General features: G+C 59.7%; 1 protein-coding gene across 1 annotated transcript in view; it reads left to right on the forward strand.

Annotated features, from left to right (window-relative positions):
• COL5A1 (collagen type V alpha 1 chain) overlaps positions 1-17,502 on the forward strand; it is a 150,733-nt gene that overhangs the window by 36,827 nt on the left and 96,404 nt on the right. The window contains exons 3-5 of the mRNA XM_081802663.1: positions 7-32; positions 5,702-5,915; positions 7,161-7,323. Coding sequence (XP_081658789.1) covers positions 7-32; positions 5,702-5,915; positions 7,161-7,323 — 403 coding nt within the window. The remainder of the gene's footprint in view (positions 1-6; positions 33-5,701; positions 5,916-7,160; positions 7,324-17,502) is intronic.

Here is a 17,502-nt window from a genome sequence, read left to right on the forward strand (position 1 = left end):
GCTCAGTGCACCCACCAAGCAGCTGTACCCTGGTAAGAGGCGTGTGTGTGTGTGTGTGTCCTGGGTGGTGGGACCTGAGCCTGTGTCCTGGGTGGTGGGACCTGAACCTGTATCCCAGGTGGCGGGACCTGAGCCTGTGTCCCAGGTGCAGGGTGGTGGGACCTGAGCCTGTGTCCCGGGTGGCGGGACCTGAGCCTGTGTCCCAGGTGGCGGGACCTGAGCCTGTGTCCTGGGTGGTGGGACCTGAGCCTGTGTCCCGGGTGGCGGGACCTGAGCCTGTGTCCCAGGTGGTGGGACCTGAGCCTGTGTCCCAGATATGGGGTGGTGGGACCTGAGCCTGTGTCCCGGGTGGCGGGACTTGAGCCTGTGTCCCAGGTGGCGGGACCTGAGCCTGTGTCCTGGGTGCGGGGTGGTGGGGACGGACATGCTGGGTATGGGTATGGCTCCACCCCCCCACCTCCAGCCAGGGCGCAGGGCGGAATGACCGTATGGCGGCAGAAGCACACTTGGTTTTCCAGGAAGCCCTTCTAAGGAGCCTGCTGTGGTCTCATTCTAGTGAAAGCAGCTCAGCGGCCATCCCCACCCACCAGTGAGTGTGGGCCCGCGAGGCCTCATCTGCTCCCCTTGCTTCTCTGAGCAGGTGTGTCTCCAGCTGTAGACAGGCTGCCAGGACTCCACATGCAAAAAGGTGATGGCTAGTTCCCCTGTGACGTGGTTGAGAGAGACCCCGGGTCATGGGAAAGGAAGCGCTCCCACACGGAAGCTTAACTGGGGGCAATGACCTGGAGAGACATAGGAATCGAGCATCAGGGCTCCCAGCTAGAGGGTGCAGGCTTCTCCTGAGAAGCAATCGCCAAGCGCCAGATCTCTGCTTGGAATTACATGCCCAGGGTAGGGGGCGACGTTGGCTGCTAAGATGTGGCGTCCCAGTTGTCCCTGTCACCCAGCTGTGGACACTGTGACACCCCCTCCCCACACCCCAGGGTCAGGCAAACCCTCAGGGCTTGTCTGAACGTGGATAAATAGCCCATGATGGATCACTTCTCCCCGCCGCCTTAAATGAGCTCGTGATTCAGATCAGAAAGGGGCCAGGGGACCAGGCAGTCATGCTCTCCTGGGCAGGTGCCCGTTTCACGTGCTATAATACCCTTGTCATCAGTAGAAGACTGTGCATCACTTTTTGGTGACCTGGCTGTGACCCCGACGTTGGGCAGTCTTTGGACAAGTCGCGGTGTCTCTGTGCTCCCACGTCCCCAGAGGGTCCCGAAGGACACGCTCTTTCAGGGGCTTTGTGCCTGCTTCCGATGCCCCTTGCACTCAGCCTGCCTTTAATCCACGGGGCCCTTAGGTGCCTGTCCCTGAGAGAGGCTGGATCGGCCCTATTCAAGAAGGTCACTTCAGGTAGATGAGGTCAGTCAGGGGCACTGGGTCCCCTCCAGACCTCCCGGGAGCCCACCTCTGTGTGCCCGGCTGCCCTGGGCTGCAGACCAGGTCACTGTCAGGTCCCCTGGCTTATAACCCACAGATTGCTCTCGGGGCCAACATTCCACACGTCCCGGAGCACTTCCTCCCCTATGGGGCTGAGCCTGTCTTCTAGAATCATCCACCAGATGCTCGCTCTCATCTCCGCCCAGAAGCTGCCTACGTCCTGCCCCCCGTCCCCCCATCCCTCCGTCCCCTGTCCTAGAGAGACTGAGGGGCACAAAGGAAGGGCTCCAGGGGGTGGCTGCCCCAGGCCCTGACGGCTGTGCGGGGCATGCACAGTGCTGTCCCCCGGCCAGGCCGCGCTGGGCAAGCCAGGCGTCCTGCCTGGGACAGATCTGCCGTCACTCTGACCCCCAACGCCCGCCCAGTTCAGGGTGAGAGTCTGCCCCGCCCTCCTAAAACTGCAGGGATCCCAGAAGATAGACTCGTGGTGGGAGATGCAGTATGGATCCCTCAGCTGTAAGACAGGGCATAGTTTCTCAGATCTCGTTTTCCCTAAGCTCTCAAATTAGGGACTTGATTAGACACTTAGAGTGTAAACGCTCTGACAGGGTCTTCTGGTCACAATTAGTGTGAGCAGCGGAACGGGTCCAGGCAGAACCAGCGCCTCATCAAAGCCAAATAAAGCCGGAGGTGGCCTCGGGCTGATCTGAGTAGGAATTTCTAGGGGGTCCCTTCTCCAAATCCCAAAGTGTGGAGTCCGCGAAAGCGGCCAGGGAACATTCTTCCAGGCCAGTGTCGTGTGACTGTGGCCTCGGGTCTGAGGAGACACATGGCTTCTGTCCCTTCTCTCTTGGACTCCGGCTGACCTTTTCACTGGGAGGCCCGTCTCTGGGTCGGGGGAGATGCCTGTGTCTGCTGGACGGGCCGGGTGGTCAGGCGGCCAGAGCTGAGTGTAAACATGTTTGAATGAGTCTTAGAGCAAAGGGACGTCCATGTCTGGGTGACTCATGGCCATGACGAGAAGACCCCGGAGTTGCCCAGCTGCTCCGAGGACGCAGGGCCCCCTTCGCAGGCTCATGGAGGAGCGCTCAGTGGCCAAGGCCGAGCGGCTATTTGGGATCCTTTGTGGGGACGTGTTCTTCCCCCAGCCCGCGCCTGACGTGGGCGAACCCGTGGCGCCCACTGCGCCCATTCACCTGTTCGGCAGCTCTGTACGAATGGCCTGCAGTCCCAGCTTCCCTGGACTGGGAAGTCAGGGTGGCACAGTGGGGGACCCTGCAGTGGGATTGCTCTCCTTCCAGGGGGGCAGGTAGGCAGTTCCGTGGTGTCTGCACCTGCTAGCCAGACGGAGACTCGCGCCCCCCTGATTCCGAGGGGTCTTCCTCCTCTCACTCACACTCAGTGGCCCGGGTCCTGAGGTCAGCTCAACTGTAGGCCTGGACCTTTCCCGACAGTTGGCACTGGGTGGCCCTGACAGGCTGTAAGGACGAAGGCAGAGCCCAGAACTGGGATGCTTTGGGGGGCAAGCCAGAGAGGGTGACCCTGCTTGCCTGGGGGTCTCCGGGCCTCACCACCCTCTGCCTGCGGGGGGACATCGTGTGACGGGAAGACAGGCCTGAGACCCTAGAAGATGCCATCGTGGATCCTCCTGAATGCAGGAGGCTGTGTGTTCCATTGGGCTGCCCCGACTTCCTGGGGCCCCAGGACACAGCAGGCCTCCCCATGATCACTGGCCCCCTCCTCTGTTCTCGTGCCTCGGATTGGGGTCCTCTCTCCATTTTGTCCTCCGTCTGGTAACCTCAGGGCCACTGAGACTCCCTTCATGCTCAGGATCTGAAGCAGGGCTGGGATATGACAATGTCCCCCTGCCCCCTTTGGCCTTCGCCCCAGACCTTCCCTCCAGGCGGGCCTGGCGCTCCAGATCAGCCCCCGTCCAGCAGACCGTCTTGTCCAGAAGCCGTTGGCTTAGTAGGATTCAGTTTAATAGTGATGCCTTTATTAAGTTCCTACTGTATACCCAAATGGCCGCAGTGCCCTTTGGCCTCAGCGAAGGGAAAAGGAAATGACCTAAGGAAGTAATTGGGCCTCTTGCTGAACCTGCCTCTCCCCGTGACTTTGAGAAATCAAGTAGGAAGAGTGGGACCCAGACGCAGTCCCACAGAGAGCCCAGAAAGCACGGGTCAGGGAGCGTGTCAGCGTCCGGCTCACGTCACGCCTGGAATAGGCCATCTCTGGAGTGACAATAAAGCCAATATTATTTCACCAGCAGGAAGATTCATGTCAGACATAATTTATCCTCTCAGGCTCTCTGAGCTGAGATCTGCTCTCACGAAGGTGTGAACGCTGGGACACGGCGTCCTCACGAGCTGGAGAGATGGGGCCATGGCTCTCCCCAGGCTGCGCCCTCGTTCCCCGTTCCTCTCTGTGTTTCAGACAGGATGTATATGGCGTGGGGTCGTCTTGGGCTGGGGATGGGGCAGTGACCCTCGAGATGAGAGCGAGGGACTGTAACCTTGCCACCCTGGACGTGGGCAGTGGCCTCCGGGTGCCTCAGGTCAAACATCCCCTGGGCCCCTTGGTGCCCATTCACCCCCAGGGACCCAGTGGGGCCCCAAGGTCCTGCCCTGGCCTTGCAGTGGGGGCTTCTTCTGGCCTGCCCAGCAGATGCCCCTCTGACTCCCCTCACATCCCTCGAGCGGAGGGACAGCGTGGAGCCGAGGGCTCTGAGACTGTGGTGATCTCAGGACACCTCTTCCCAAAGGCTTCCCGTCCATGTGGAAGGGCGGCCTGACTCGGCCTGTCTTAGGACAGGTGGCCGCGCTGCCCAGTGTTGCCCATTCCCCTGGGGGAGGGAGACCCCAGCCTGAGCCCTGGGGCTGGGGTCCTCGGGCCTCTGTCCCCCCGTGGGCACCTTAGCTGGGGTTTTGGGGCCTGTGGGGTGGACTTCTCAAGCGGCCTTCTGTCTCCGCCTTGGGACCTCACACGAGTCTCTGAGCTGGCCTTTGGGGGCCAGTTGGTTTCCCTGATGGGAGCAGCCGTGGCCTCTCTTGCCCTTGGCTCGTCCTGGCAACATCTCACCCTGAGTCCTTCAGAGGTCACAGAAGCCACAGCGGGTGGTCCCCTTCCTCCTGCCCCCCGGGAGTCTTAGGACGCCCTGGGCCTGGTGCCCTGGAGGTCCCCTTGTCCCCAGCATGGCACCCTGTGGCTCTCTGCTCCCTTGAGCAGAAGCAGGGCGAGCTGCCTGGCCACACGGCGCTTCCATCAGCAGAGGGCGCCCACGGATAGCGTCTGCTCTGGAAGCTGCCCTCCCCCCAGCTCGGCCCCACAGGCCTTGGGGCCAGGTGCTTGGCCTTGTTACGTTCTAAGGAGCGGTGGGTCTGACAACAGGGTCGCTCCTTATCCAGGCCCGTAAGCCAGGTTCACAGCCCCTCTTCTGTGAGGGTGCTCATGCCAACACCTCTCCGGACGCCGCTCCTTCTGGCCGGTTCTGCGGAGCGTTTCCGGGTGGCTCCCCTGTGCAGGGACCCACCACGCTCTCTGGGCCAGCAGGATCCATGGCGGGGAAGGGCGCGTGCGCGTGGGGAGATCTGGAGCAGGCAGGGCAGGCCCGCACTGGCTCTCGGCAGGCTGGTGTGGGCCTGGTCGTTAATGACCTCGTGCTGTTTCTGTCCTGAGTTTTAAAGAGCATTCCCTGCCATTAACATATGGGGTTTGTTTTTTTCCTTCCTTTTTAAAATTTGGGTTGAAGTCTTTCGATTTGTTTCTACTTATCTTCTGTTTTGCATACTAGCCCGGAGATGTGGTCCCTTGCCTCGGGCCTTCCTTCTCCCTGCTCTCTCTCCCCCTCCCTCCTGAGGGCACTCAATGAGACACAATCTGCTAGGTATAGCCTTAGGCGCTATGGAGGGTACATACGGAGATGCATCTGAAAACAGCCCCTGCCCAGAGGGAGCTGACATTCTAAGAGGTTCTAATTAGGATTTATACACAGATGTATTGAGGTATAGGAACTGAGGAGATGACGTTGAAGACTCACTGCTGGAAGAACCAGTCAGGTTTGTATTTGTACTGAGCCTCCAAGAGGGTAGGCTTGGTCATGTGGTGATAGGGAAGGGCTGCAGGAACAGTTTGATCAAGGGGCAGATGTGCAGCAGATGGCTGTGCACCACCATATGCACCAAAAGTTGCCAGGTCCCCGAGCAGGTTTGTATAGCTGTGGCTGGGTATATTTAGGGCTTCCTGACTGCCTTCTTCTCTCTGTCTTCTGTTACAGCATCTTCATTTCCTGAGGATTTCTCCATTCTAACCACTGTGAAAGCCAAGAAAGGCAGCCAGGCCTTCCTGGTCTCCATCTACAATGAGCAGGGCATCCAGCAGATCGGCCTGGAGATGGGCCGCTCTCCGGTCTTCCTCTATGAGGACCACACGGGGAAACCAGGGCCAGAGGATTACCCCCTCTTCAGGGGCATCAACCTGTCCGATGGCAAGTAAGTGGGCACTGCTCAGCAACCCTGTCCTACTCCTGCTGGGGGGTCTGGGCAGGCTGCCTAAAGCCTGCTGGCTGGCAAGGGACCCATGGCAGGATGCACCTGATAAAAAAGCAGGATGGTCCCACCATGCACACAGGTGGGCACCAGGCCGAGAGAGGACTGGGCTCGAGTCCGGAGGCCTGGGTTCTGGTCTTGGGTTGTCTTCTGCGTCTTTGGGGGGCCCTTACTTCTCCCTGGGTCTCCACTTCCCCTTCAAATGCACTAAAGTATCTCAAATGCTAGGCTCCGAGTCTCAAAGGGACATCGAAGATCGTGCGGTTATACCCGACTCCTTCCAGAAAGGATGTACGATATCCTTTTATTTTATTTTTAATTTTTTTACTTAAATTCAATTAATTAACATATAGTGTACTATTGGTTTAGAGGTACATGTCTGTGACTCATCAGTTGCATATAACACCCAGTGCTCATTACAACCCATGCCCTCCTTCATGCCCGTCACCCAGTTACCCCAGCCCCCACTCCCCTCCCCTCCAGTAACCCTCAGTTTGTTTCCTATGACTAAGAGTCTCTTATGGTTTTTCTCCCTCTCTGATTTCGTCTTGTTTTATTTTTCCCTCCCTTCCACTATGCTCCTCTGTTTCGTTTCTTAAATTCCACATATGAGTGAAATCATATAATTGTCTTTCTCTGACTGACTTATTTCGCTTAGAATAATCCCCTCCAGTTCCATCCACATCGATGCAAATGGTAGATTTCATTCTTTTTGATGGCTGATTAGTATTCCGTTGTGTATAGATACCACATCTTCTTTAAAGGACGTATGATATCCTTCAGGGTATGGACACATTAGATGTGGGAGTGAATGATTTAAAAAAAAAAAAGACAAATCTTTCCAGAATTTTCTACTGGGGGCATACCTAAACCCTGGTAGTTTGAAAGTCAGCTCTTTCATGGCGAACACATCCGAGGCCGTGGGCCTGATCTTGGAAGCCCCTCAGGATGTGGTCCCTGTGTTTCTCACAGAGAGCTTCACATCGATCCATCCATCCCCCCACTTCCCAGCAAACCCTGTCTTCTCCAGCAGCCTGCAGTTTGCTACGGGGTTCAGGTTCACAGACCCGTGGCCAGCCTGGTCTGATGGCAGAGGCTGGGCTAGCCAGCCCCCCCGCGACCGTGCAAGAAGTAATTGTTTGCTGCAGGTCCTCTGTGACACGAGGGCATGGGCATGTTTCTTCGCAGGTGGCACAGGATCGCTCTCAGTATCCACAAGAAAAATGTCACCTTGATCCTGGATTGTAAAAAGAAGACCACCAAACAGCTCGCCCGCAGTGACCACCCCATGATAGATGTCAACGGCATCATCGTGTTTGGGACCCGGATCCTGGACGAGGAAGTGTTCGAGGTAAGACGAGGGGAGGCTGTCCCACGGGCACCTGGGACTGGCACTGGCGAGGGGTCCCTCCTGGATGCGGCCTCCTTCTCGGGGACAGCGGGAATTCTGGCGTGGCCTTGGTTCCTGTTGGCTGCGGCCTCTGCTGCCATCCCGAGGCCTGTTTGTGGCCTGTGGGACTGGAGAGGCTCCGTGAGGACAGCGCGTCCACCCTTGTCCAAGGGGCCCAGGGACGAGCTTGGGAAGGGCACGGGCTTTGGTGAGCGTGGTCTGGGGCTCATGGACACACGTGGACTCCTGCCTTCTGGTGTCCGAGGGTCCTGGGAAGGGGGCAGCTGGGGCTGGGGGCACCGGAGGCCGGGGTGCTGCAGGAAGGCACGAGCCGCCACCCTTCGGAGGTGCTGTCCCTTGGCGGTGCCCACCTGCAGCCTGGGACCCGGTTTCCCCGGGAAATGCCTCAGGGACGGAGAAGGGGGCTGAGCAGAGTGGGCCCTGGGAGCCCCCACTTCATCCTGCAGAGTCCTGCATTTCTCTCCCTTGAAGACTGGGGTTCAGTATAAGACAGCGTTAAAGAACTCTGTCCTGCAGAAGCAGGTCAGCTCTGCAGGGAACCAGCGGTTTCCAGGTGCCCCAGCGGAGTGCGTCGCACCCCCTGGGGATCTTAAATGTTCAGATGCTTAGGCTTTGCTTCCTGAGGTGCCGGGGCCCCAGGCCTGTGGCAGGGCCCTGGGATCTGCATTCTAGAAGGCACTTCAGGTGACCGGTGGTGGTCTCTCTGGCTTGGGCGAGGTGACAGCCAGGACCCCTCCGCTGGACTTCTTTCTTCTACATATTTGGGCTTTGTGGAAGGAGCGTTGGCTGCCCCCAGGGCTCTGTGGCTAAAGTGTGTTTGCAAACCACCATGCTGGATGGTCTGAGGGCTCTCCCAGCTCTGGGATTTCATCCTTGGGGCAGCGTTTCCTCTCGAAATTCCCGGGACTGTGCACATACTTGGCCATGTTTGAGAGGAATGCTCCATGCCCTCCAGCCCTGTGCTCACACCTGAGGTAGGGTGTCCGGGCCCGTGCATCTACTCGGTGAATTGGAGACCCCCAGGCTGGTCAGGTGTCGACCGGATCCCTGTGCACTGCGGGGGCCCCAGAGGGAGAGACTGCGTGCTTGTTACTCCCATTTCTATTCTAGATGGAGTGATGTCTCTGCAGATTCCAGGGCTGGCCGGTGGGGAGGGTCTGCTGCTGAGCAGGTGAAGAGTGACTTTTCCAAAGTCTCATCTTTCTGCAAAGTCACAACGGTGCATGTGGCATGACCACAAAACCTCTCAGGAGGGTGCTTGCCCAGTGCAAGCCCCCCCTCTCGCGTGCTGGATTTGGAGGCTCAGGCAAGTTGCCCTGCTGTGTCTTAGCCTCAGCTTTCCTGTCTGTGCAGTGGGATCATGAACGTGGTACTTCCTGGGGCTGTGGCATATGGCGACCCTCAAGAGTAGGCGCTCGACGGTATTAGTAGCTTGGTTTTGATTTAAGTTCCGTGTCAAGGCAGGTGGAGATGTGGGACAATGGACGAGCAAGGCCCAGAACAGACACGTCTACACGGAGATGGGGTGGGAGGGCCGCTAAGAGAAGGCTGGGGAGCCAGCCTGTGAAGGTGGGTCCATGGGCCCTGCTGGGCATGGCTGCCCTTGGCGTGTCCTGGGACAGCAGGGCGGGGGGGAGCCTGGAGCCCTCTGGTGCTGCCAAATTTTGCAAGTTCTGGAGACACACCCCATGGGCACATTTCTGACCCGCCTTGCCCGGAGACCTGGGGTGAATTGCAGGATGGCCAGGGCTGTCAGCCAGGCCGGGGGTGGCTGAGGGGCTCTCCTGGGGAGCTGGTGTTGGAGGCACGGGGGTCACACAGGCTGGGATTGAGCTGTTGCTGGTACAGATCCCTTGCTGGTGGCAGGATCCAGGTAAAGCAGGTGACGTTGCTGAGCTTGGGGACTCTCATTTGTCTAACGTGGGGACTAGTCATGGCACCTTGAGGGGTGTTGGGGGCTCACCTGGGCTCAGCTACGTGGGTGCCTGCTCATGATGCGGAGCCAGGGTCACTGCGGACACTGGCCTTCTTCCTGTCGGTTGAAGTTCTGCATCTGGAGGCGGGAAGGTGTGTCAATGCTGGGCTGTGGCTTCACGGGTTTGAATTCATTTACTGTGTGGTAGCTTTTCTGTGCTAGGTGGAAATCCGCGTCATTTCTCGTGCCTCGGGTGGGCTCACGGTGTGCCTGTCTTTGTAAAGAGGCCGGAACAAGCTTTCTCTACCTTTAAAAAAAAAAAAATTTAGGATCCTAAAGCAAATACTACTTCCTGGATATTCTGGCTGAGCCAGAAGGAGCTATTTTCCTGGGAGCACAAGATATGAAGACTGCATTGCTGTAGGGAAGCCCCGGGAGAGGTCAGGGCCTGAACCCCGCTGGGGGACGCTGGCTGGGCTGCTTGGCCTGTCCGAGACTCAGGGTCCCCATCTGCAGCGTGGGATGGCGGCCACATGGGGCCCGCGGTGCGCATGTGGGGGGCAGCGCAGGCCTCCCTGTGCGGCTGGGGGCGGGCCGGCGTTGCATCGAGGTGCAGGTCAGGAACGTGCCTGGAATGGCCGGCCGCGGTGTTCCTGCTGTTCCAGCCAGAGTGGCTGCCAGGAGCGGGAGGTTTGGGGGCCCGCGAGGTGTTGGTGTTTTCCCAGACGTGGACTTTCCGGGCTGCTAGACTTGCTCACGTTGGAAAATGTGACCTGGCTTTCGCAACGAAGACCAGTGGCACAGTGGCCCCCAAGCCTTCTGTCTGGCTTTTCTCTTCACGGGGCAGTGACCGAGCTGGGTGCGTTGGCCTTCGAGGCCCAGACACCCTGGGCCTCAGGGCAAGAGAGGAAGAGTCTTTGTTTCTTTTGAAATAGAAGTGACTTAACTCTTTTGCTTTCCACCAGATTCCAAATAACGGCACTCCCCATGTTAACCACTGGGCTTCTCTTAGAAGCTCTTCAAACTGGGGAGGGTGGGGCGGCACGTTGAAAACAATCTCTCCAGCCACCACGTTCTTCCGCTGGAAGGACATCTTTCCCTCATTAAATGCCACTTTGTCCCACAGCTCTGCAAGGGCCTGGGTGAGCTGGAAGGATTCGGGGTGACTTTGGTGGGGGCGCCCATCACCACGGGCACACACACTGAGTACTGTGTTGAGTGCTGCGTCCAGACAGGGGTTTGCTAAACTCCAGAGAGCCTGTTGGGGCACTGGGGTTTTTCCTGGGGTGCACATGGCCCCACAGAAACCTCCTTGTCCAAAATGAAGTGCCGTCCAGGGCGAGAGCCTGGCATAGGGACTTGGAGCTGCAGTGAATCCTTCCTCCCAGGTGCAGACCCTGGGCTTGGTTGTGCAGGTCGGCAACCCCTGGTCTCCCAGCCCCGGTGTGAGCCTGTGATGGGTCCGCCCTGCTGGACAGGGGACAGGACAGTCCAGTCCCTCCTGAAGCCACCCCAGGAGGAAGTGCATGCAAAGGTCCCACGGGCTTTGGGCCTCAACCACTTCCTTTCTAGCTGATAACCAGGAGCCCATTGCTAAGCCTCTCCAAGCCCAATGTCCTCATCTGGAAAATGGGTGGAGGAGGCCCACACTCTGGATGGAATCTGAGTAAAATGCACCCTCCAGGCTCCAGAGAACCACACTGCCCCAGACCCTCTGCACGCTCTGCAGGGCTGCTCTGGGGCGCTGTTCACCCTGGTATCCCTGCGGAGCTGTGTGTCCCATGTCCCGCTCCTTCCCCTGGGATGTGCCTGTGTCCTGGGGTCCTGGGTGGATTGAGTGCCAGGCAGGCTGAGGGGAGGTGGGGAGCTGTTCTTTAGAAGAGGGGTCCTGTGGGCCTCCCCATGCAGGAAAAAGTCTTGTTTTCTTCCAGGGCTTAGGAACGAGCTTTGTGTTTTTGGAAACACAGACGAGAGTGCCAGGGAAAGCTATTATGTCTGGCAGGGAGTTGGGAAGTGGTTGTTTTCCTTCCGTGGTAGGGCTGGGTAGGAGGCCAGCCAGGTCAGCACTGGCCAGCCGGGCCCGCGATGATACCCGCCAAGTGCTCTGCCCTGCCATCAACCCTCGCCACTCCCGGGATGTTGGCACCAGAGAGGGTGAAGAACCTGCAGAAGGTCGCCCAGCAAAACTTCAGGGGAGCAGGGTGGGTCCCCAGACCTGTTGTTGCCGGGAGCCTGACAGTCCTGCTCTGGTGTCACGTTGCAGGGCGGGCGCCACACTCCCAGCTGCCCGTGCATCTCTCTGTCCACCTGACCAACGAAACTGGGACTTCAGAAACTGGGTCACGACCTTCCCCAGGCAGGGTGAATCCCGGGTGGTCCCGATGATGCCGGTGGGTGCTTGCTCCCATGGTCCCACACAGGTCCCCAGGACATCAGAGTGCCCTGACCTGTGGGGTCAATGAAGCCCCAGAACCTTCCAGGAGGAGCCAGCACAAGCCGTTTGCAGGCCAGAGCTGGCCTTCCCTGCCCAGCCTGCTGAGCATTCTCTCCGGCCCTGGCTCGGAAACACGGGCTGATCCGGGGGACCGGCATCCCCCTCCCTACCTCTGTGGGGCCTGGAGCTGGTGGGTGTTCCAGGTGGAGGGGTCTGGAGGGTGGGGCTCGGCTGGGGGGCGAGCCTCTGTGGTGGGAGGACTCTCCTCTCTGGTGAGCCGGGAACAGAGGGAGGCCCACCCCAGGGGACAGGGAGCCAGGGAGTTCTGAGCCCGGCGCCAAACCCGCTTCTAAGCTGTTGGATGTTTCAAGGGGCAACAAGACCAAACAGACTGTAAACTGGGGCTTTCTCTGCACGTCTCTGGGTGCCGGCGGGAAGAAGATGGCATCACACCCGAGTGATGGTCCTCCCGTCTGTCCACCCACCTTTCATTTGGAAAGACAAGGGTTTACCTCATCCCTGATTCCCATTTTCCAGAGGCCTGGCTTTTCCACTGACCTGTTCTTTCCTGGAATGCAGCTTTCCTGGAGCAGGAGTGGACCTCTGCTGGGCTGGGCTTTCTCGGCCATCCACGAGGCAGCCTGGGACCCCTCTGGGGAGCGCAGAGCCACTGTCCCTCTGTGTGCACGGTTCCTAGCATCAGTGTCTCGAAGGCGAGAGAGCGGTGGGCTTGGCATCGGAGGCCTGGGTCCACATCCTGGCTTTCACCGCCCGGGCTACGACCTCGGAGCTCCCAGGCCCCTCCAGGGACCATCCTGTCACCTGCCACGGGACGCATGCAGGGGGTGCACGTGGGGGACCCAGGGCCAGTGGAGCACGTGGGCTGTGACTGGGGAGCTGTAGGCCTGGGACCCCCGGGCCCTTGACCCTGGAGGCTGTTTGCTGGAGAATCTGTTCTCTCTGGGGCTGGGAAGAAGCACTTTCGTTCATTCTGTTTCCATCAGCATCCCCGCAGTGCTATCATGTTGACCCAAATTTCTCTGTGGAGAGGAACTGCGAGTGTGCTCTAGAGTGTGCTTCTCCCATCCTGGGAAGGTGGTGCATTTGTGGGGCTGGTGGGGCCAGCTCTGAGCTCACGCCCGGACACTGTGGCTCGAGGCTCTGGGGTGCTGCCGGTAAAGCCCCCGTGTCCCCCGCCCCCCCGCCCCCCCTCCCGGTCCAGGGGTGTTTCTGCAGTTGGTGTTGCCAGTTAGACCCATGCTGGGAACAGGAAGAATCAGCCTCCGCAGCCGGACCCGGCAGGGACCATGGCTCCATCTGGAATACCTGCCAGGCTGTTCTGTTGCCCTGCTGCGAGATAGGTGCCACAGTCCGGGGCTGTGCCACACAGGGTCCTCCTGCTGTCCTGGTACGGAGCCTGAGCTGCACAACAGTGCAGGCCATTCTGAGCCCGGGGCCCCCACCCCTGCCCTGCCCGGGCTGGCGGTGGCCCCGTGTGCAGGCCCACTGAGTCCCAGGGCCTCCCCGGCACACGGAGCAGCAGGGGGGGACCCCTGTCTGCATGGCATGCTGTCCCTGCTCTAGGCCCGTGTGCCCTGACTTTAGATGGAGATGTGGGAGCTCCCGGGGCTAAGTCATGGGCCTGAGGGATGGCCCTGGGGGAGAGGGTGGGCAGCTCAAACCCAGGCCCTCTGGCTGCCGATGGCATGTCCTGGGTGGGGCCTGCAGCAGGCGGAGTGCACCTGAAGGGCCTGGTCCGTCATGCTCTGTCCTGCTCCGTCCCAAGACCCACAGGACCCTGCCCCTCCTCAGTGCCCGTCTGAGCTTTCCCTGAGAGCACCTCCCTGCCTTTACCGTTGTGTGAGGCCCAGCCCTGTGCCTGCTGATGCAGTTCTCAGGCGGACCCCAAGGGATGCTGCGGGACAGGAGTGAGCAAGGTTGGAGCCTCTCGACCGGGTCTTTGGCTCTGCCCACTTCCCAGGGACCTTCCCTAATTCCTGGGAAGGGCAGGGATGTTGCAGTCCCCACGAGTCTCCATAATTTGGTGGCTCAGAAAGATAGAAATTGATTGTCTCCCAGTTCTGGAGGCCAGAGGTCTGACATGAAGGTGTCAGCAGGGCTGAGCTCCCTCCCGAGGACCTTAGGTGGGGGTCCTTCCTGCCTCCCCCAGCTCCTGGTGGCCCCGGGGTCCCTTGGCTTCAGGCCGCGTCCTTACAGGCTCTGCTCCCATCTGCACGCGGCTTCTCCTCCTCTCGTTTGTCTGCCCCTTGTCTTTCTTCTAAGGACACTTATCATGGGATTTAGGCCCACCCTAATCCAGCATGGTCTCGTCTTGAAAGACCCTTAACTTCCTTACATCTGCAAAGACTCCATTTCCAGATAAGGACCCATTCCTAGAGTCTGGGGAGCAGGACTTGGAGCTATGTTTTGGGGTCGCTATTTAACCCGCCCGCAGATCAGTGTGGAAGGAGGTTTACCCATTAATTCCTATAGGGCATGTGTGGTTAATGAAGAGCTCGTCTCTGGGCATGACTGTTTGGTTGGTTTCAAATGGAGGCTTTCTCGGGCTGTTGAGTCGGGTCTGGCCGAGGAGGCAGGATGGTTAGCTCTTCCCGGTTGGAGGGGGCGGTCATGGGCAGCCCCGAGCGTGGCTCCTGGCTTGGATGGGCGACTGCCTGGCCAATGAGGACAGTATGCAGAGTGTTTGAGGTATATTTTTGTCTCCAGCTCAGGTCCAGGAAGGGCTGGGCAGTGGGCAAGCCTGGGCCTGGACTTCTGCCTGCGCAGTGGCTAGCGGCCCGCGGGCTGGGGGCCAGTGACCAGCTGGACGTCAGCTGGGGTAGCTGCCTCGCACAGGCTGGCCCGAGCAGGGCAGCAGCGGGTCTCATGTTGGTGCCCAGGCCAAGGGGCTTTCATATGGGGCTGTGCCTTGAGTGGTCAGGGTGCTTGGGGTGGGGACCGAGCTCTGAGGATGTGCTCCTGGAGCTGGCCGGGGTTGTGCTGGGTCCTCATGATCCCTGTTGAGCCAAGCAGCTGGGAGGATGGTGGCTAGGAAGGGTCAGAGAGACCCCACAGAGTCAGGCAGGCCCTGCTTCCTGGCCTGAGAGGGCTTCAGGTTTGTTCCATGGAAACTCTAAGCCGCCGGCCCCTGTGCCGGCCCCGTGGGCTGATGCAGGGCTGGGAGTCCAGGCTTGTGGAATGACTTTCTGATGTGCGGGTCCCTGGGGAGGATTGGCACTGGGGCTCCAGGGAGAGCATATCACCTCAAGGTCACCTGCAGGGCTGCAGCGGGCACGGGCTAGGGCCCATCAGTGGACGGGGGAGGATCGGCGGCTTTCCTGGAGGGGCAGGACTCTGTGGCCCATGCTTCTGGATGCAGAGTCCTGCGGTCCAGCCTGCAGTGATGCCCGAGCTTGGGAGCTGCCCGTGTGGGTGACCAGAGGGCAGGGGGCCCCAGGGACTTTTTCATTACTGCTGCTAGCTGTCAGGGGGCGTGGGGAGGCTTCATCGTGGTCCTGACCTCCCTTTACCATTTGCATGTGTTGGGGCTAGCCTGGGACTCTGTCTCCTCGTGCAGGAGATGGGGCTGCCAGGCTTGTGAGTGCTGGGGGAGGGGGCCTGACGACGGTCCCAGCGCCGGGCGTCCCTCCGCATCCATGCTGTGTGAGGGCCTCGAATTGTGAGACTTTCCGGACCACGCTGGGGGAGGGGAGCTGCGAATGCCGCGGTTGTTGTGATGACAAGGATTGTCACTATCTTTACCGTCCTTGTGTTGCAGGTGTGAGAGTTAGAGGGACATCTGCGAGCCCAGCTGGCAGGTGGGGGTGCTAGCGTCCAGCCCTTACCAGCAGAGTGCCGGCCCATGGGCTGCAGTTGTGAGGGTGTGGGGTGCGGTGGGACCCCCGCGGGGCATACTGCATGGGCGGCAGAGGGGCTCCCCAGGCTGGCTATGGGCCTTCAGCATCCCTGGGACTCCAGGGGGTGACATCACCTTGGGATAGAGAGCCTCTGATACTGGGGCGTCCGTGTGCACATTTGTTGGGTGGCCCCTTCCTAAGTGCATGTCCCTGTGTTTGGGGGCAGGGCGCTGGGGCCTCTGATGGTTGTGCGGAGCGCTCATTGGAGGTCTTCCTCTCTGAGCACATGGAGAATCCAGTGCAGACTCATTTTCCCACTGTGTTACCCGGTTCTGTTCGGAAGCTCTCAGCACTGGGGAGGACAGGCCCTCCGAGGTCTGCACCGTGCCGCCTCGGCGTCCGAGGAGCCGGACACCAGGCCGAGCTGGGAGGCTTGTTCAGAAAACCCAAGGCCCTGGATGGGGCAGCGGCTGCGCCTCTGAATGTCCTCCCTCTGTCCTCTTTGGAAAAGCAGATAATAGTAACACCCCTCCCAGCATTAAGGAGGGTACCTCCGGCTGATAGTCTTATCTTGATAATTGCCCGGACGATTCTGCAGAGCAGCCTGGGACATGCGTGTTGTGTTGGCTCCTCAGTGCTCACGGGCTCCCTGGAGTCCAGAGAGGTAAAGCCACCTGCCCAAGGGCACACAGCAGGGAAGTGCAGTGCCAGACTTTGGGCCCAGGTCTGGACCCTGTCCTGGATCAGAAGGACATTCCAGTTCTCAGAGGAAGGGGTGAGCGGCGTTGGGCCTCTGACGTCAGACTTCTGTCCCTCCCTTTAGGTGACTTGGCCTCCAGCCCCACAGAGCCACTGCCCACTAACTTGTGTCTTGGCGGTGCCCCTCCAACCAGCCCCTGGGTTTTTGGTTCTTTATGGGCCCCAAGGCCTATGAGTGCCCCACTCAGAGAGACCCTCCTCCTTCCTGCCCCAGCCAGCCCGGGTGCTGGTGCTATTCACTTTAAACCTGGAGCCACTACTCTCTGGTCTACGCTGGAACTTCCAGGCCTCTCCAGGTGCCTTCTGTCCAGCTGCAGCCAGTCCAACCATCTGTGCCCACAGGAACACGCTGGAGAAGGTTCTGGGGGTGACCAGCTGGCCGCCAGGGCTTGAGGACACAGGGATGACTCTCGGCCCTCCTGGGGGCCTACACACCCTGGAGGACGTGGTTTCCTCTGGGTGCACACAGCCTTCTGCAGAGCTGGGCCTTGCTTGCCTATAGTTAATGCTTCTGGGGGGCTGTGTTGGAAGCCACTTCTCAGGAGTTGGGGAGCACAGATTATCCCCATGAGTTAGCCACACTGACCCAGCCTGTCTCTGTCATGTCTAGTAGTGGGTGTTTGCAGCTGGGGCGGCCCAGGTTTGGGGTGTAGCCCAGGACCCTGGCTGGAGTCATGGCACGTGGCCCTGTTCATGATGCCTGGCCCCTCATGCTACAGCCTGCAGTGAGGGTGGATCATGGTGCAGAGTCTTCTTAGGCGGGGGGTGCGGGCAGGGGGCATGCGGAGCAGCCTGGCCTCCAAACCACCCCCGGTGCTCCCCCTGCCACCCCCACAGCAGGGACGCATGTGTTCTGCACGTTAGTGAGAACATTCCGGTGGCTGTGGATGTGCAGAGCGACCCCAGCTAGGCCTGACTGTCAGAGATGATGCCAAGTTACTCTCCTGGTTGACAGATAAGACTCAGAGAGGTCTTCTAGGCTGGGACCACGCCCTGGAGCCAAAGAAATGAAATTCGGTGCGCACGAATGTGGGTTTCTGCACTTGGGTTCAAAACAACGAGTTGTACCAGTGTGGACCGGGGGGATGTGGTGGGGAAGCATTTCCTACGGAGAAGGTGGAGGGGTCGGTGCATGCCGAGCCCATCAGCGACCG

The sequence above is a fragment of the Leptonychotes weddellii genome, chromosome 14 (assembly GCF_054177405.1).
Source record: "Leptonychotes weddellii isolate Sample4059 chromosome 14, ASM5417740v2, whole genome shotgun sequence".
In the NCBI taxonomy this organism is placed as follows: domain Eukaryota; kingdom Metazoa; phylum Chordata; class Mammalia; order Carnivora; family Phocidae; genus Leptonychotes; species Leptonychotes weddellii.